The sequence below is a fragment of the Giraffa tippelskirchi genome, chromosome 12 (assembly GCF_054371585.1).
Source record: "Giraffa tippelskirchi isolate mGirTip1 chromosome 12, T2T-mGirTip1v1.2.pri, whole genome shotgun sequence".
Lineage (NCBI taxonomy): Eukaryota > Metazoa > Chordata > Mammalia > Artiodactyla > Giraffidae > Giraffa > Giraffa tippelskirchi.
The window spans coordinates 14,354,409-14,367,270 of record NC_137286.1 but is presented as its reverse complement, the minus strand read 5'-3'; the positions used below and the strand labels follow the sequence as shown (position 1 = coordinate 14,367,270).

At 40.9% G+C, this 12,862-nt stretch overlaps 1 protein-coding gene across 14 annotated transcripts in view; it reads left to right on the top strand.

Moving 5' to 3' along the window:
- The window catches only part of TUBGCP4 (tubulin gamma complex component 4), a 44,571-nt gene that overhangs the window by 5,128 nt on the left and 26,581 nt on the right, over positions 1–12,862 (top strand). For 9 of the 14 annotated variants that reach the window (XM_081548389.1, XM_081548386.1, XM_081548384.1 and 6 more), the window contains 6 exons: positions 2,601–2,729; positions 6,218–6,340; positions 6,727–6,780; positions 7,203–7,259; positions 10,087–10,166; positions 11,548–11,749. In XM_081548389.1, the coding sequence (XP_081404515.1) occupies positions 2,601–2,729; positions 6,218–6,340; positions 6,727–6,780; positions 7,203–7,259; positions 10,087–10,166; positions 11,548–11,749 (645 nt within the window). Of the gene's footprint in view, positions 1–2,600; positions 2,730–3,433; positions 3,452–6,217; positions 6,341–6,726; positions 6,781–7,202; positions 7,260–10,086; positions 10,167–11,547; positions 11,750–12,862 lie in introns of all 14 variants that reach the window. The other 5 variants (XM_081548395.1, XM_081548394.1, XM_081548393.1 and 2 more) reach the window with 1 other exon arrangement.

Genomic DNA, 12,862 nt, shown 5'->3' with positions numbered 1-12,862 from the left:
ATTGTGTCATTAAATCTACTTTAAATGGATTCTTAATCAAATTATTGTGGAATCAGTAACAGAAAAATTCTTTTTTGCCTATTTATTACATTTACTATCATATAAAAATGGCTTCCACAAAATATAATACAATATGAATATGAAATATTCTGAGTTCCTTGTGAGTAGTAAATATATCTGACTTTGCTCCTTATTTATGTAAAGTTAGCAAAGTCCCTGGGATAAATAGGTGGTCACTAAAAGTCAGTTGATTCTCCAAAGAAGATATTCAATGGCCAAAAAACAAATGAAAAGATGATTTTTTAGAAAAATGCACAATGAGATATCATTTTATACCCTTTAGGATGGTTATTACCAAAAAAACCAGAAAATAACAAGTGTTGGTGGGGATGTAGAGAAATTAGAACCCTTGTGCATTGCTGGTGGAAATGTAAAATGGTGCAGTCCCTGGGGAAAAAGATACAACGACTCCCCCAAAAATTAAACAGAGAATTACCAAATGATCCAGCAGTTTTATTCCTAGGTATATAGCCAAAAGAAGTGAAAGCAGAGACTCTGATAGGTATTTGTACACCATGTTCATGGCAGCATTATTCACAATAGGCAAAAGGTAGAAGCAGTTTGTCCACAGAAAAAGGAAGTGATTAAACAAAATACAACACATATCAATGGAATATTGTTGTTGTTTAGTCTGAGTTGTGTCTGACTCTTTTGCGACCCCATGGACTATAGCCCGTCAGGCTCCCCTATCCATGGGATTTCCCAGGCAAGAACACTGGAGTGGGTTGCCATTTCCTCCTCCAGGGGTCTTACCAACCCAGGGATGGAACCTGCATCTCAGCATTGGCAGGCAGATCCTTTAACACTGAGCCACCTGGGAAGCCCCACAACGGAATATTATTCCAGCTTAAAAAGGAAAGATATTCTAACATGTGCTACAACATGGATGAACCTCGAAGACACTATGCTAAGTGAAATAAGCCAGTCACAAAAGAGTCAATATTGTAAAGCAGTCAAATTCATAGAGACAGAAATCAGAAGGGTACTTGGCAGGGTCTTTGGGTTAAGGAACAATGGAGAGTCGGTACAGAGTTTTCATCTGGAAAGATGAAAGTTCTGGAGATGATGGTGGTGATGGCTGCCCAACAGTGTGAATGCAGTTAATGCCACCAAACTGTACACTGGATAATGGCTGAAATGATAACTTTTGTGCATATTTTGCCATGAATTTTTTTTAAGTTGATTGAATGAATATATTCTCTCACTACTATTTTTCTGCTTGAACTGCTGTGAAATCTTCATATAACTTACTAAGTTATCATTTGGCCATGATTTAAATTAAAAATATGAATGAAAATATGGACAGTAAATTATATGTCCAGTTTTAAGGTGATCTTACAGATTATAATATGCTACATTAACTTTACTTTTTTTTGTTCTTTTCTTTTAAGCTTGACATTTTTACTGAAATGAAAACAAAATTTAAAATTTCATAGAGAATTTGTAAATCCTTAGAGTATGTGTGAGAAACCTCTGGAGTGTGCAGATCCAAGTGAGAGCGATATTGCTCAAGAGACTTTGTTGCAACCAGGTCAGAAACCCCATATATCCTTATAGATCATCCCGGGAAGAAAGATTTCATAAGAAATAAGTAATAAACTCAGCCATGAAAAAGAATGAAATCTTGCCATTTGTGACAACGTGGATGGGCCTGGAGGGTATTATGCTTAGTGAAATCAGGCAAAGACAAATACTGTCTGATATCATTTACATATGGAATATAGAAAACAAAATGAACAAACAAACATATCAAGACAGAAACAGATGTGTAGATACAGAGAACAAATGGCCATTTCCAAAAGGAAGAGGGGTAGGGTGAGGGGTGAAATAAGTGAAGGGTATTAAGTACAAACTACCAATTATAAATAAGTCACAGGCTTGTAATGTACAGCACAGGAATAACTTTGTACAGTGTGTAATCTTTAAAAATACTGAATCACTACATTGTACATCTGAAACCAATATAATATTTACACTTCAATTAGCAAAAAAAGAAATAGGTGATAGTGGCTGCCTCTGAGGAGGTTGACTTATTTTTAATGTACACCATTTTGTATCGTTCAAATTCTTTACCATGCATTACCACCCATTTCAATAAGTGACTAATTAGGCTAGGGCTAGGGAATAAGGTCTTTGTAGTGGCTTTGGCAACCCACTCCAGTACTCTTGTCTGGAAAATCCCATGGACGGAGGAGCCTGGTAGGCTGCAATCCATGGGGTCACGAAGAGTTGGACACGACTGAGCAACTTCACTTTCACTTTTCACTTTCATGCATTGGGGAAGGAAATGGCACCCCACTCCAGTGTTCTTGCCTGGAGAATCCCAGGGATGGCGGAGCCCGGTGGGCTGCCGTCTGTAGTGTCATACAGAGTCAGACACGACTGAAGCGACTTAGCAGCAGCAGCAGCAATGACTTGAAAATTCTTTTGTTATACAGAACTTACCGATCTTAAATAGGCATCTTGCAAAGGGAGACAGCAGTTGTAACGAGCAGTGGATAGCAGGGATCAGCGTTCTTAGCATTATTCTTCTCCTCCAGGTGTCACAGGACTTCCCGTTCCTTCATCCCAGTGAAACCAGTGTGTTGAATCGACTCTGCCGGCTGGGCACAGACTACATTCGCTTCACCGAGTTCATTGAACAGTACACGGGCCATGTGCAGCAGCAGGTAGGTTTCTGTTCTTTGAGAATGTACACCTCCTGAGGGCAGGGGCTAAGTCAAACTTTCAGTGATTCCATTGGTAATTCATGTGACATAAGTGTTAAGAAGTAATGAATGTCCCACCACTGGAATTATTCAAGTGAAGGGCAAGGTGACTCTACCTCCAACAAAGGGAAAATATACATGGGGACCAATTTAGGCAGATTGAGAAAGTACGCTTTGCCCAAGTTTTAGGAACCTAAATTAAATCAGTTTGAATTGGATCAGAGTTCCAATTCCAGAGGTGAAAACACAAAGCATCATTTCCAATTCCTTTGTTGCTCTGCTTCTAACTACCTTAGTCACATTGAAGCAGGCAATTCAAATCTTCAGGTTTCATTTTTTTTATTTGTAAATAAAGTTAAACTGGAGAAGGTTCTTGGCATGTGGTGAAACTTAATATTGTTCATTAATATGAATTGGAAGTTAATGCTTTATAGTGTAGAAGCCAAAGATTCATGTCCTGTCCATCCCTTACTGACCATAGACTGCTCAGCAGCAACCTGAGGCTCAGTTTAACTCCTCACCTATAAAATGGGGATAATAGATGGTACCTGTCTCATAGGGTTGTGGGGATTAAATAAGGTAGTTCATGTGAAGTGCCTGATGTACAGCAGACCCACAAACAATTTTTAAGAGAAGTTTTAAAGTTCTCTTTTTATTTTTAACAGTCTACAGTTCTGTCAGTGGTAAGTAAAAAGATTGCTGCGTTGTGTGACTGATTCAGTGATGACTGTTTCCCAGTGGAAGGATTGATTCTGGTCGAAGAGAAAGGCTTCTCCTCTAGAATGGGAAAGGAAGACTGCTTTTCTGAAACAAACGCAGTCAGCACCACCTGCCCCTTCTGTAAGCACTGCCAGACCCTTGGTGGTTTTCTCTGGGGCAAAGATGTTGGGGGATAATGCCTTATAAATGTTCATTTCTGGGACAGGGATTCTGGTTCTATCAAAGAGATTTTGTTGCAGAGAAAGGACATAAGCTAAACTTGAATTCAAAATCTAATCAATGCTAGTTTGCTATGAAAACATAATAATAAGAACACAATGATCAAATTTGGAACCTGTGTATATCCTGATATAGATGAAATTTTAAGTGTTTGTAACTTTGGGGTTTCTGGGGTGGCTTAGCAATAAACAATCTGCCTATAATGCAAGAGAGTGAAAAAGTTGGCTTAAAACTTAACATTCAGAAAACTAAGATCATGGCATCTGGTCCCATCACTTCATGGCAAATATATGGGGAAAACAACTGAAACAGTGACAGACTTTATTTTTTTGGGCTCCAAAATCACTGCAGATGGTGACTGTAGCCATGAAATTAAAAGACGCTTGCTCCTTGGAAGAAAAGTTATAGCATAGATAGCATATTAAAAAGCAGAGACATTACTCTGCCAACAAAGGTCCATCTAGTCAAAGCTATGGTTTTTCCAGTAGTCATGCATGGATGTGAGAGTTGGACTATAAAGAAAACTGAGCACCTAAGAATTGATGCTTTTGAACTGTGGTGTTGGAGAAAACTCTTGAGAGTTCCTTGGACAGCAAGGAGATCCAACCAGTCCATCCTAAAGGAAATCAGTCCTGAATATTCATTGGAAGGACTGATGCTGAAGCTGAAACTCCAAAACTTTGGCCACCTGATGCGAAGGACTGACTCGTTGGAAAAGACCCTGATGCTGGGAAAGATTGAAGGCAGGAGGAGAAGGGGATGACAGAGGATGAGACGGTTGGATGACATCACTGAGTCTATGGACATGAGTTTGAGTAGGCTCCAGGAGTTGGTGATGGACAAAGAGGCCTGGCGTGCTGCAGTCCATGGGGCTGCAAAGAGTTGGACACGACTGAGCAATTGAACTCAACTCACAATGCAGGAGACTCAAATTCCATCCCTGGGTTGGGAAGATCCCCTAGAGAGGAAATGGCGGCCTGCTTCAGTACTCTTGACCTGGGAAATCCCATGGACAGAGGAGCCTTGCAGGCTACAGTCCATGGGGTTGCAATAGAGTCAGACATGACGTAGTGACTAACAACAACAACAATATATCACTTTAAGAAAACCTAACCTCGTCTATATTCACGTGACTACGTGGATCTTATATGTGAATTCCTACTTTTCCAATTCCCAAAGCTATTTGTAGTACCTCTTTTTTTTATTTTTTTGAAAAATGAATACCAATTTCTCTTTCATTTTGTGCTAAATGAAGACATTCAGTTCTCTGGAATGATACAAGTTAAAAAAAAAACTGCCTGGTTGTAAGCCAGACTGGTCTGTTTCACCCTGTGCCCATTTTCTCATTATATCTGCGAACATTTATCTCCAGGAACTGCTAGTATCCTTTGCGGCATCCTCTGGCTACACTGCGCCTTATAGCCCCTGAGCCCAAGCTTCCTACCACATTTTTTGCTTAATTCTCGATGGTATCTACTGCCGCCAGAGCCTGACCACCCAGAAAGGCTAGTCATCATGACCTCTAGTCAACTGTTAGCTGCAGTTCCCCCATGTAGAAGAAGGCTTTTATAGAAAAACTGCAGCTTTCTTGAAAGACAAGCCGTATTTGTAAATACGCTCTTGGTGAGAATCTTCTAACTTCACGTGTTGGCTATCAGATTTGTGTTTTTAATGAATTGCCGTGCGAGACAGGAGAAGGGTTGTTAGAAGGAGGACTGAGGTGGTTTTATTTATTTAGTAAATAGTTACCCTCTGTTCAAAGAACTGTGCTAGGAAATGAAATGCAAAGATGGACAAAGTGTGAGCCCTTGCTTCATGAAGCTTTTGGTCTAGTGAGGGATCAAATAATCAAAAGTTCAATTCCAGTGCTAAATCGAGATGCTATAAAAGCAACAGAGGGGAGCTATTAATTCTCTGGGGAGAGTTAGAAAGGGCTTTTCAGGGAAAAGATGCTTGAGTTGGGTGCCGCAGGAAGAGTAGGTATTTGTCACAAGCATGAGCACAGAGTTATAAGCAGAACACACTCAGATTCATGGAGGTGAGAGATAGAAGCAAGGCACATTCGGGGAACTGTTGATTAATTTCGAAATGAGGATGTGAAGTTGAAAGCAGTGAAAAATAATTTTGGAGAGAGAGGGTAAGGGCCAGAATACAGAAGTCACTGTATGCTATGTAGAGGAGTTTAGATATTATTCTTGGGTAAGAGGAAGCCACCAAAAGGATTTAAGCCAGAAGTTACAAGGTTAGAACTGAATTGTTGAAAAATCTCTAGTGACAGTGTGGAAGAATAACCAGTTTGTAAAATCTGAGCCACTTGGAAAATTAAAACATTATCACATTTTAAAAGGTCAGGACTCAAAATCTGTCTCTTCAGGCAGATTTTCCTCTCATGGAAACACTATTTTGATTGGAAATTATTTAAGCAAAAATCATGCTGTTAATAAAGGATAATGTCTTCCTTGGGTTTCAGGCTGTGAGCTGAAAAGCTGACTTCTCTTTGTTGATTTCAGGATCACCATCCATCTCAGCAGGGCCAAGGTGGATCACATGGAATCTACCTCAGGGCCTTCTGCACGGGGCTGGATTCAGTTTTGCAGCCTTACCGCCAAGCACTACTTGACTTGGAACAAGAGGTGAGAAGAGATACGGGAAGCCACACCTCTGGGACTGCAGACGAGGGCACGATCCTGATCTGAAATGCCCTCTGATATGGTCAGGTAGCTAAGAATGAGCTATTTTCTGCATGGCTGGAGGGTAAGTTTACTCTCGGTGACTGCCCAAGCCATGGTCAGCATGGCAGGTGGATCACGTCTGAGGTTCCTGAGTGAATTTAGAAGAGCCCTAGCTTTGGTTTTGTTATCATCAGAAAATCAGAATTAATAATCTTCTGTACATGATCAATTCTCAGTACCCTAAAATGAACCGTAAGCCCACTCTCAGATTCCCTTCTAGTTTTCACAGATGAAATAGACTCGAGATATTATATATGGAGCCCTAATCACAGTGTTTTTTGTTGCAGTTCCTGGCTGACCCCCATCTCTCCATATCACATGTCAATTACTCCTTAGATCAGGTAACAAAATACTGTGGAATCTGTTGATATCATTAGAATACTCGAACTCAGGATATTATTTTTGAGAACTTTTTTCCTTCTGATTTCAGAGCCCAGCATTTGTTATTTTATGTTTTCCTAGATCAGAACTGTTTGAAGAGTTCCACATTTAATGAAAACTTACTGTCTGATGTTAATGCTCTAGATTGGCCTCAGTATTAACAATTATGCTAACCTCAGACATGGAAACTGCTTGTGTTTGCCATTCTCTTTCTATCTACAGCCAACCCCCACATCAGATTGCCTTAGGATCTTGGCTGTTCTGCGGTATTGCCATCTTTATGATAAATGGGACCAGTTAGAAACAAAGGCGTTTCCTGAGTTAATGTTTTTTTTTCCTTGTGTTTGAATGTATACCATCCTAATCATTCTCTACTTTGCAGTTCCAGCTCCTTTTCCCCTCTGTGATGGTTGTAGTAGAACAAATTAAAAGTCAAAAGGTGAGTACTTTTTCCTTTTGCTGGGGTAAGTACCATAGACATAATCATAATTCATTTTCCTTCAGTAGTTTTTATTTATTTAGTTATTCATTCATTCAGCGATATCTGCTTGGGTATCATGCTAAGTATCAGCAAAGCAAAAATAAGTTATGACCCTGCCCTTAAGCACCTCCTGGTCCAAAAGCTGGGGGAAATAGTAACAGATGTCTCCAAGAATGCTGCTGGGTAAGAGGATAAAGCTATGGATACTTGAAGGTGAGAGTTTACACTAAGGATTCAGAACTTTTGGATATGGAACTTGAGGAGAAGCAGAAAGTTCATCCTTAGAAAGAAGGTAATAGGTTTATTATTAGGGTGCTGGCAGCTTTCTGAACATTGTTAAGTCATTGGGTGAAACCCAGCTGTTCATTAGTTAAATATGTTTCTTACCACGAGTTTTTATCATATGCATTGAGAAGAGTGTCTCCAGTGTCCAGAGAATGTCTTTTCTGAGTAGGATTAATAATTCTGAGATGCTTTGAGATTTTACATTAGAAGAATCTGCTGGTTCATAATTGGATCAGAAAGGACAAATGAATTAAATGTTTAGTTAATTCCTGTTTTTAACCTGATATATTTGTGCCTTGAATATAACTAGTTAACTAGTCAGTTTGCCAGATTGCTACTTCATTTTTTTTTTTTTTTTTTTTTGCTGTATGCATCTAGAAGCTTACACTCTGCTGCATTCATTCTGTGGCAGCAAAGTCAGTGAGGACAGTGCTCTCTGACCCTGCAAAGCTGGTTGCCCTCATCAAATAACGTCAAGCTTTTACTGTGCACTTGTTGTATACCAGGCACTGTGTGAAGTACTTCACATATATTATCAAGGTCAAGCTCCTAAGGAATCAAATAGGTTAAGGAATGTAATTAGAGTCACACATGCATGCGTGGGTGCATGCTCAGTTGCTCAGTCACGTCCAACTCTTTGCAACCCCATGGATTGTAGCCCACCAGGCTCCTCTGTCCATGAAATTTCCCAGGCATGAATACTGTAGTGGATTGCCATCTCCTGCTCCAGGGGATCTTCCCAACCCAGGGATCAAACCTGTGTCTCTTGCTTTTCCTACATTGGCAGTCAGATTCTTTACCTCTGCACCACCTGGGAGGCCCCTTAGGGCATACAGAAGGTAATCAACGGTACAGCTAGGATATAAACCCAGTGCTGTCTGACTCCAGACTGTGCTCTTAACTACTCTACTAAACTGTCTCCCAAAGCAAGAGGGGACCTTCTAGGTAAGTGGGGTTAGCGTAAGAGTCCATGCATAGCCGCATATCTCAGTTGACTCTGAGCTTCCATTGGTCACAGGAAGGAGAGTGGAAAACGGAGTAGAGGGATTGCAGATGGGCACACCTTCCTTCCTGCCGGGGAGGTGGTAGGAAGCTGAGTGCTGTGGCTCTAAAAAGAGGCCGTGGGTGAGAATAGGACAGTGCACATGGGCACAAGGGGGGGGCCCTTTGAGAGTGATGGAAATGTTATAAGCCTGGGTCATGTTGATGGTTGCACAATGCTGTAAATTCACTGAAAACTGTTGAAAGTACACTTAAATTAGATGAATTTCATGGTGTATAAAGTATACCTCAGTAAAGCTGTTTTAAAAAAATAGAGGCAAAAGGACATTGAGAGAGGAAGCAGGTTTTTAGAAAAGTGTGTACCTTATAAGTAGTCTGAATTAGGTCTTAATCTGAAGTAAAGAGCTTTCTTTACCTCTTTTCTTGGAATTTCTAAATGATTCTGGTTTCCTTAGTGCAGTAGTTCCCAAACTTCATTGTGCATTAGAATCACCTGGAGCTGATTATTACAACCAGATTGCTGGGCTCCACCTCAGAGATCCTGATTCAGTAAGTCTGGAGCAAGGCCCAAGAATTTGTAGCTCTTGAAAGTTTCCAGGTGATGCAGATGCTGCTGGGGGATGGTGTGGGCTGGGGAAGGACAGGGAGGTGGAGAGTCCATATTAAGAACAACTATTGTGATGTCGTGATTTATAATAAACATAGATTTGGTCTTCATCCCATTTCTGGCACAGAGCTCCTAAAACTCAGAATTTCCTAAGTAATAAGAACAAGAAAGGCATCTTGATATGCATAACAAATCCCTATTTACCACACCTGAGCTTGTTAACCAGGTGATTTTGGGAAAACACCGAAATATGGGCTGGTTGCCAGGGGAACCAGCCCTGTGATTGGAAGGTTAGAACTTGCAGTCCCACGTTTCCCACCTGACCTTTGGCAAGAAAAGCGGGCAGAGGGCGGAGAGCTGGAAAGGCTCCATAAAAACCCTAAAGGATGGAGTTTGGAGAACTTCCAGATTGGTGAAGCAGAGTGCTTCTCTGTGCACCGTGCCCCACAGAAGCTCGTTTGTTCAGGACCTCGCTGTATGTATCCTTTCATCTGGGTGTTGATTAGTATCCTGGTGTATCCTTCATAATAAATCGATAATCGAGTGAATAAATGGGTTTCCATGAGACTGAGGGCAGTCTTATGGGACCCAGCCCTTAACCTGTGGAATCCGACTCTATCTCTGGGAAGCGTTGAGTCAGAATTGAGTTGGGTTGTAGGACCCCCAGCTGGTGTCAGAGAGTTGCTTGGTGGTGTGGGGGATCCCTGCCCCCGACCCCACCCACACACACACTGGAATTGGAGTCAGAATTGGAACTATGCATGGATCTTAGGAGAAAGTTTATCCCCACTCTCCGTGGATTTTGCCCTCTGGATTGAATACAGAATATGAGATTGTGTTACATGAACTATTAAAATGGAATTCAGCTTGACAAGGCTATATTTTCTGCAGATTCATGGTTGTCAGATCCTGGAAACAGTATACAAACACAGCTGTGGAGGCTTGCCTCCTGTTCGCAGTGCACTAGAAAAGTAAGTCATGGCTTCGCTGGGGTAGGGAGCGGGGAGTGGGTGGTCAAGTGATCCGACTTAGCCCAAGTTCTGTTTCCAGGTTATCTCAGGTTTCCCTCTGGGGACAGTTATGACCAGGATGGAAAAGCCCCATGAGTACAGGAGCCTGTGTAAGCCTTACGGTGACTCAGAAACCACAGAAAGGGGATTCTAAGGTGTTGAGTGTCCAGGCTAGGATCTAGCTGCCTAGATGACCTTGAGGCAGTCCTTCGTTTCTCGTTATCCTTGGAGAATTTCCATTAAATATTCCAGATTATGCTTAGCTGTGTCTAAACAAGTGTATTTTGAGTAGCTTTATAATCCTCTTAAGAATTTTACTCTAACAAAATTATCCAAAAGAAGAAAATAACCATATACACAATCATTATTCATTGCAATGTTGTCTGCTATATTAAGAAATGAGAAAATTACCAGCAACAGAATGCTGAATAAAGATATATATTCACTTGATAGACTATAAAGCAATTAAAATTACAAATTCTGAAACAACATGTAAAAATATTTTTATAATACTAACTGAAAAAAGGATACAAAATTATTTGTGTCTTATGATTGCAACTATTAAATAAATGTGGAATATGATCAAAGGCTTCCTGTAGAATGTTCCACAGTCTGGATTTTTCTGATTATTTCCTCATGAGTAGATTCAGATTGAACATTTTGTCAAGGATACTACCTAGGTCATATTATTTCCTGTTACAGCATGTCAGAATGCGTAAAAGGCGAGCTTGTCCCATTACTGGTGTAAAGGTTCATCATTGGGTTTGGGTGTTTTCCACCAGATCTGTTTTAGAGGAACATTTTCCGCTTTGTCATTGATACGTTTTCTGAGTTGTGATCCCTTGAGACTGTGTGACTATCCCATTCTCCAACAAACTTTCTGCATTTTGTCGGATAATACTTTTTCAGGTATATCTGCCTCTCACATACTGGACCTACTCTCCTTATGTGATTCCGACAAAAGTAAAAACTTACTTAATACTATGTTAGCCAAAAAGAGACTCCTATACGTCCATTTAATTTTAACAGGAATCATCCATTTTGAAACTTATTTTACTCAAAAGGAGGGGAGAAAATGTGCCTCTTCTAAAAGACGATCAGAACCTTTACTGAGCATTTCAGACTTCAGTATATAGGCTACAAGTTTGGAAATTTAACTGCGTAGTTCATCCCCAGAGATTGAAGTTAAAATAGCACAATTATTTTTGCCTTAATTGGTCCTTTCCCTTCCGACTGACCAAACTCTCAGGCCTCTGTTTGTCCTGTAGCCGTTTAAAGCACGCCCTCTGTGCTGTTGTCCTCTAAGTGAACTTCTGAGGCTCTTGCTATCCTCTCCGCTTAGGATCCTGGCCGTGTGTCACGGGGTCATGTATAAGCAGCTCTCAGCCTGGATGTTACATGGACTCCTCTTGGATCAGCACGAAGAGTTCTTTATCAAACAGGGTCCATCTTCTGGGAATGTCAGCGCCCAGCCAGAAGAGGATGAGGAGGATCTGGGCATTGGGGGACTGACAGGAAAACAACTGAGAGAACTCCAGGACTTGGTAAGAGCCCAGCAAGAAGCCTAGCCTGCTCCTGCCAGAAGCTGGACAAGTCGACAGCTAGATGACCTCGCGGTGACCTGCCCCCAGCTCATTATGGCCTGGGCATGTTTCATAAATTTTGTAGATGTAGACGCTTGGCTTAGTGTAACACTTAAACTTAATGCCTAACAGTGTGAGACTCTAAAGTAGAAAATACATTTGTGAGATTCCTTTTGTTCCCCTTTTCCTGGTATATGCATTGAGGAGAGTAATAATAAGTCTTGTCCCTTTAGGTAGTCTTGTTGGTACCCAGAGCTTTTACATTGCAGGTTAGAGTTTTGATTAGGCTCCCCAGAGTCCTGTGTTGTTCTTATCCATTCATTTATCCTGTTACAACATTTTATTGAATGCCTGTTATGTGCCAGGCACAACTGTTCAGGTGCCACAACTGTATAAACAAATAAAATGTAGTAGTCCCTGTCCTTAAAGAGCTTACAGTTAGTGGAAGACATATTACAGTATACTAAGTGCTCTGGATGAGTGAGTGTGGGTATTTTGGGAATATGGACTTAGAGTAACTAGAGTGGAATATATGTCTAAAGTGTAAAGAGTTTGGGAGAACAACTTCCCTGGTGGTTCAGTTGTTAAGACTGAGCTTCCAATGCAGGGGGTGGAGGTTTGATCCCTAGTCAGGGAACTTAGATCCCATATGCCACACGGCCAAAAATAAAAAAATTCCAGGCAGAGGGAAGGACTGTGTAGAGTACAGAGGCCATGAAGGACATGGCTCATTTGGGGAACCATTAGTAATTCAGTTGAGATGGTCAGGTAAATAAAGACTGAAATATAGGGTGTAAGGGATAGTTGGAGGGGATGTGGGAAGTGGCAGTGAAGCTTTTGAGATGAGCAGAGGTAAGATCATGAAAGCCCTTGTAAATAATGGGAAGGAATTTGGACTTGAGCCTGAAAAGAGCTGGGAACCACGAAGAATTTTAGGCAACAGGTTAACACACCTCTGTATGTTACAGCAGACTTCATGATAGATCACTCTAGAAACTGCGGGAAAACGTGTTTTTAAAAATTAAGATTAGCAGCAAGTACTATAGTTAGGAGAATGTTGGGGACATTATATAT